General features: G+C 37.0%; 1 protein-coding gene across 1 annotated transcript; it reads left to right on the plus strand.

The window, feature by feature from the left end:
* Window positions 1-157: 157 nt before the first annotated feature.
* Window positions 158-4,882, plus strand: ndufa8 (NADH:ubiquinone oxidoreductase subunit A8). The gene is made up of 4 exons (XM_028026345.1): window positions 158-373; window positions 2,042-2,205; window positions 3,565-3,730; window positions 4,350-4,882. Exons 1-4 carry the CDS (start codon window positions 323-325, stop codon window positions 4,485-4,487), a joined length of 519 nt encoding a protein of 172 aa, XP_027882146.1. The 5' UTR covers window positions 158-322; the 3' UTR covers window positions 4,488-4,882.
* The last annotated feature ends 2,019 nt before the right edge of the window (window positions 4,883-6,901 follow it).

Raw genomic sequence — 6,901 nt, forward strand, 5'->3', positions numbered from 1 at the left:
ATTGTTACCATGGCAACGTGGTAAGGGTTACGCTTTGCTTAGCCAACTGCTTAAAAGAGTAAAAATAAAACAAATGCCAAGCGAAAAGATTACTTGTTTTTAATTTTTCGTAAATAAGTTCTTTCAACATTTTTTTTTAAATCATTTAAGATTTACACGTAGCTCGTACGTGACTGCGTCATCAGGATGACGACGACGTAAGCTGACCTTCCTCTCTGCGGCCTTGTCGTTCTCGTCCCTGAAACAGACGAGGAGGACGTTGAATGGTTTTCTCGGCCGTGTTTGATTTTAGTCGCCTGAATTAGAAAACCAGCAGCTGGCCATGCCGACAACACTGGAAGTACCTACTCTGCAGGACCTGAAAGTGGATGAGGTAAGCAGTGGTTACTGTTACTAAGAGAAGGCATGGTAGCCAACTAGCAAGCTAACCGGCTAGCTGCTAAAGCTGTCCCATTGAAGTCATATCGGTGAAAGTCAGTTACAAGGATTGCACGATTAATTATGTATGAATGAAATTACTGTGTGCACGTCCAAAGTAAAAACTCTAAAATGTACGTATGTCCTTCTGAAGGAACGATAACGTTGGTTTGCGGCACGACAAACAAGTCATATTTCACATTCTGCTTCTTATTAAGTAACAATGACTTTATAGAAACTACTTTACATCCTTCGTTGAATTGGATTTGCAATTCAGGTGGCTTCGTTTTGGCAAAAAAAAAAAAAATCTGTCCTTGAAATTCAGGTCATCGCTGTAAGTAGTTCAGGTCAATGTCAACACTGAGATAAACTGGAAGCTTTCTGTATTTCAGTAGTTGTTCAATTTACGAAACACTTGACGACATTTGTCGTATTCACATATATAAAACCATTATTTATGCAGCAAATCTGTTACTTTTATTAATATGACAGAACTTGTGCAGAATTATTTAACAATTGCGAGCAAGTTTTTTACTTCATTGTTTTAGCATATGCCTGTCTTGTCTTTATTTTGTCTGTGTTTTTGCAGTTTACTCAAGCCTTCGCTAAGAATGGAAGTTTATTTATACATTTACAGATACAAAGTTGTGTACCACCTTCAGAAAAAAAAGGCATATGATAAATATTCTTTGATTGCAGTAGGATTTGTGAAGTTTCATAGTTGTTTATTTCTACAAATATTTTAGCTGCAAAGGATAGTGTATAAAAAAGTGAAAATGGAACTTTTCTCTTAATATACTCTTATAATCGACTGTAAGAGCATTTGAAGAGAAGTTTTTAACACCTATCCTTTTCCTGCTCACAAAAGTTTAGGGATAAAAGACCAGTGCACAGTATGACAGCGCTATGATGCGATTTGCACCCTAAAACATGTGTCAGTATAGTTTTATAATTTAGAAAATTAAAGGGGGAAGGTGGGACATAAAAAACCCAAAACAAAAACAGTATCACTTTAAATTCTAAGAAAGTAAATAAAACCCATGCACTGCATAACTTAATTTAATCTTTCATGTTTTCAGGAAGTAACTGAGAGCAAGGAAGATACACATTCAAAAACATCTTAAACATATTAACTTTACATTTCCCGTTAAAGCACACGCTAACAGTGGTGGTGTTTTATTTGCTATGTGTTTTACATGTCAACTAATCCAGTAACTATTTTAGTGAAGAAGAAAAATATCTGGGATCAAATAGTTGACAGATTAATCCACTGCTTTGTTAGTTAAACGTCTGTGGGGAAAAACGTTTGAGGTGATTGTGGGGAACATAGATTTTCTTAAAACATAGATCACATATTTTTTGCATTGTCTTTTTCTTAAAATTAACTTTTCTCCTTGAACAAGAATGTAAATGAATAATATTACAAGGATGAAACTTTTAAAATGGCACATTCCCTAAATTCTAGATCTGCCTTTAATCGACACACCTTTGTTTATTCATCTCTCATTTAGGAGCAAAAATTTTAGGCTGCATGAAGGAGCTAGAAAAATAAATTATTTTGACCTTTTTTTTTCTTCTTTTTTTTCTGAACCCCTCCATGTTTTGTCATTCTTTTTTGTTTTAGGTAAACGTCTCATCTGCAGTTCTGAAAGCTGCTGCACACCATTATGGCTCCCAGTGTGACAAACCCAATAAGGAGTTTATGCTCTGTCGCTGGGAGGAGAAAGACCCAAGAAAGTGTTTACAAGAAGGGAGGAAGGTCAATGAATGTGCACTTAACTTCTTCAGGTAACTTTACTTATTCAGCATTTTATGTTTTTGATACCTAATTCATAAGAATGGAAACAGTGCCTGGCGCATTTACCCAAAATCTATGAAAGATGACATTTAGGAAGATTAGTTGACTAACTGGTTTCTTGAGTTCATGGTTCATATTTAAGGGTAAATAATAAGTGTGTAACAATTTTCTTTGCCTTTTCAGAGGAAAAATTCTTATTATATTTGAGAGAATTCAACACTGTGTTGATTGTGAAGAATAATTACATTTTCAGATTTAAAAATTGCATGCCTGCTGTCATCTGCAAAATGGATCCTAGGTCCTATGCTCAGAGAGTGATTAAAGATGTGGCTGAATGCTGGAGCCAACACAGTGCAGACCTTAGGAGTCCATATGAAACTCTGGTCATAAGAGGTTTGTGGTCAGAGTTTGTATGTTTCTTACTCAGTGATGGACATGTGGGAAGAAAATGTGGTCTGAAGTTGCAAATGTTCGTCCTAGATAGTTGTTTTTATGGACTTCAAAGCTGTTATATAGATTGAAGATGTAAAAAGTTTCAGGTTTTGTGTCTTGTTCTGCAATTAGGCTTTGTAATTTATTATGGCCTGTAGAGGTTTGTAACAAAAACTAGTGCTGAACAACAGTAGGAGAAAAAGCTGGTGAGATTTTAGGTTTTAGGATTGATGATGTAAGGTTCATGTTTTATGAAATATTTTAGAAATTCAACCTCAAACAGTTTATATGGTGTTTTTTTTTATAATGTGGCAGATTGACTTGTTGAAAAGGGCAAAGTTTAATGCTGTTTATATAGGAGCTGTCTTTAAATTTGAAAGTAGTTCCACATTTCTGTACATATTGCGATAAGACATTTTACACCTTGATAATGAGTTATAAAAAATAGTTTTTATATAAGTAAATTTACCAACTTCAAAATTTTGGTTGAACATTTGTTTACTTTATGTTTTCTGAGACACATTTTGATGTCAATTGTTGGTTTCCATTGTGTAAAAGGTAGTCCCAAAAGCTGTGACCATATAACTATGGGTCTTTTTTTCATGTGTTTATTATTTGTCATCGTATATGGGAGTCAGCATTTTCCAAGTCTGAAGAAATACTGTAATTTTGACAATATCTACAACAATAAAATTGGTCCAACCTATTTGAACGTTTCTGAACAATTTATCTAGTTTTTAATGAAAAATGTCTTCAGTTTCACAGCAGTATGTCACTTGTCTGTTGCTTTGACGTTTTTCTAGGTGACAAACGTCATCTCTGAAAACCAGAAAAAAAAAACTTTTTTCTTTGCTGACAATTGTGAGTCATACTTAGCAGTAGATTGAAATATAATTGCATGTCTGTATACATCTCAGACAAATCAAGGGAAACTGTGCTGAGTCCTTCACGGAGTACTGGACCTGCTTGGATTACACCAACCTGACAGAACTACGTCACTGCCGCAAACAGCAGCAAGCTTTTGACAGCTGTGTCCTTGATAAGTTGGGCTGGGTGAGACCTGACCTGGGAGATCTATCTAAGGTGAGACAGATGAACGTACTGTGATTCTTTATTTGTGCTGATTATTACGCACCCCAACACAAATTGTTCACCATCTGATAACCTTGAGTAAAATTGACACTGTTTCAAAATCTGATGGTATTACTAAAACGTATTATATGATCTAATTGCTTTTAATGAACAGAATCGTTGTGTCTGGCATTAATTTTTACTCTAATTTTGATATAGAGATTTATGATAAATCTAATAAACACCATCTACATGTTGTTCTATTATGTACATTTGGTAATTTTGCAATATGTTAAACCTGTTTTGCCATTTTGCTCTTCATAGAGTAGCACAGAGAGTATTACTGAGTATAAACTGACTTTCCTGGTTAATTATTTGCACTCTGTAACTGGCAGCCTGCCAGCACCAGGCCATTTAGTAAACACTACAAAGCTGCTTGTAGATTATCAAACCATATTAATATTTTTAAACAAACAAATTAGCTTTTCTTATAAGCGATAGACAAATCTTTTCTAATTTTAAAACTTTGATATACTGTGATAATGATAACTTGTTCATAAAGACATGATTGCTTCTGCAATGAACATCTAATAAACCTTTGAATTTTTTTTTTCCATTTGCTTTCTGACAGGTAACCAAAGTGTCAACTTCGCGGCCTCTCCCAGAGAACCCCTACCACTCTAGACCACGTCCTGAGCCCAACCCGACCATCGAAGGCAACCTGGAGCCTGCCAAACATGGCAGCAGGTTATTTTTCTGGACCTGGTGAAACGGCACTAGGAGAAAAAAAAAATCTATCACCCTCCAAAGTCATGGTTTCTGTCCAAAAACAGTGAGGCTAGCTATGAGCATCCATGTAATGATGATGATGATGATATCAAGTGGTTTAAATCACTCAGGTGTGAACGTTTTACACCTTTTTCTGTGGATGTGGTTGGATTTGGACAGGACTCATGTCTGTACAGCCTTTTTAAAAGCAGCACCGCACCGTCTTTGTCAAACAGTTTGATGAAGGAAAGAAAAACAGATGATTGGCAGAACAAAATAAATCAGTTCATGCAGCTTTCTGAAACATTTCTGTAAATGTAATGAGTGAACAAAAACAACAAGTTTTGTCCAATGTGTCAAAACAACATTGTTGTTTAAATAAAGATTTAAATTATATTTCTGGAATTTAATGAGTTTTTTGTGTCTTGCTTATTACTTGTTACTCACATGACCCATATTAAACTTTCTGTAACCGTAGCATCAGGTATTTAGAGTTGTAATTGTAGAGCTGTGTTTTGCCAGAAAGATTCAAGCTGAAGTTAAAGGTCAAAGCTCAGGGTCAGTACCTGCAGCCAGCGAGAAAGAGGCTTCTGCTTCCTCCCTTTCTCTCGGTGCTCTTCCTGCCTCTGACCTGGACTGGAAGAAGACCAGAGGGGCAGTGTGCACAGATTCACAGCAAAGGTATGTTATTGCCGACGGCACGTGTGCACAAACACACTTCGGTGACCTCGGATCCAAGGAGAAGTGAGGCCAAGTCAAAGACGCGCTGGCCTGTGGAACATGTGGGACTGTGCCAACTCTCACACACAGGCGCTCACGTATGACAGAGACTGAGTTCAAGCAAAGGAACACATAGTGTCTATTAAAAAGTATTCACCCCCTCGGATGGTTTACCCTTTTATTGCTTTAACAAAGCAATTAAGATCAACAAAATGTGGCTTTTTTGACAGAAACATTTTCAGAAAAACCCTTTTAATGTCAAAATAAAAACTCAGTTTTACAAAATAATGACAAAACATATTTAATTGATTTGTAAAAGCATTTAAAAATAAAACATCCAAGGAAGGTGTGCAGGTTTTCCTAGGTGTACCCCTCCTCTTGTCTGATGACTGATGGAGGTAGGCACCACATAATGGATGGAGAGTCATTTGTCTCTACTTGTCTTTACTTTGATTCCCTTCGATTTTAACTTACTGCCTTCAGATCACTCACTTAGTAGTCTAGGCTTGTGTAATTTAATATCAATTTAAATGCAGTTTTTCAGCAGTAACCCATAAGAACTATGGAGGAGCTGCATTGATCCACAGGTAAGGTGAAATAACCACATTTTTATATCATGAAGGTTTATATCACATTCTTTATCATGAATACATTCCATGTTCAGCAGAGAAAAGTCAACATAAATTTCCAATGGCTCCTATGTGAGTGTGTACTGTTTTATTTTTTTTTTCAATGCAGGTAGTATTTCATCAAGTTTACAAACGAGGTGTTGGTGACAGCAGTTGCAGAAATCCCCTCGCAAGGTGTGGTCTAGATCTGCAGCTTGCACAGGAAATGTCTGACAGACCCTCTTCTGACCTGGACAGACAGACAAAGAAAGAAGGGATGCAGAGGGGCACAGAGGTGTGGACAGAGGGAAGCGGTAAGGAGAAGGGGGTGTTACTGGCAAGAAGTGGCAAACAGAAAAAAAGGGGAGGAAAGCAAAAAAGAGGAGGATATACAGGTGAAGAATGATAGAAAATAATGAAACTACTAAACTGAAAGAAAGCTGAGAGTAAAAGTCAGGAACAATTTCAAAACAGATTGATGATGGATAAAGAATAGGGGCTCAGAGGTTGTTCAGGGGCCAGCGGTGAGGCCCGGGGCTCGTGGCAGGCCTGTCTCCATGCGACTTGCAGGAAGCGGGAGGTCATCAGTGTTTGACACAGGACCGCCACAGGAAGGGGGCTCTGGCACAGGAAAGAAATACAATACAAAGTTCTTTTAAAGCTACAACCCGCCTCAGAGACTGACGCGTTAAAACACTGAAGCAGCCTGGCTTGTTCATGTGTCAATATCTCTGTTGTCTTGCAGAATGAATGTTTGAAATGTTCATCTGTTAACCAGAAACCCAGAGAAGATTTTTTTTCAATAATATTGAGAATGTACATTTGTTCAGAAAATTTCTAAAAAAAAACACTTTCACATCAGACATTTTCAGCTTGCTTATTTGTCTGAAACACTACTTTGAAATGTCCACATCTGTTGCATCAGGACTTTTAAGAACCAACAATATGTGGGCATATTTCACTAGACAAACTCTGAAATGTAGGTGCTTTTGATTTGTTTATGTTGGCGCTCCCTCCTTCCTACTGGCTCTGATCTTTAGACACTACACACTGGTGAGTGTTACTTTCATGTGTCCCATTATCCCCC

This window comes from Xiphophorus couchianus, chromosome 8, assembly GCF_001444195.1.
Source record: "Xiphophorus couchianus chromosome 8, X_couchianus-1.0, whole genome shotgun sequence".
In the NCBI taxonomy this organism is placed as follows: domain Eukaryota; kingdom Metazoa; phylum Chordata; class Actinopteri; order Cyprinodontiformes; family Poeciliidae; genus Xiphophorus; species Xiphophorus couchianus.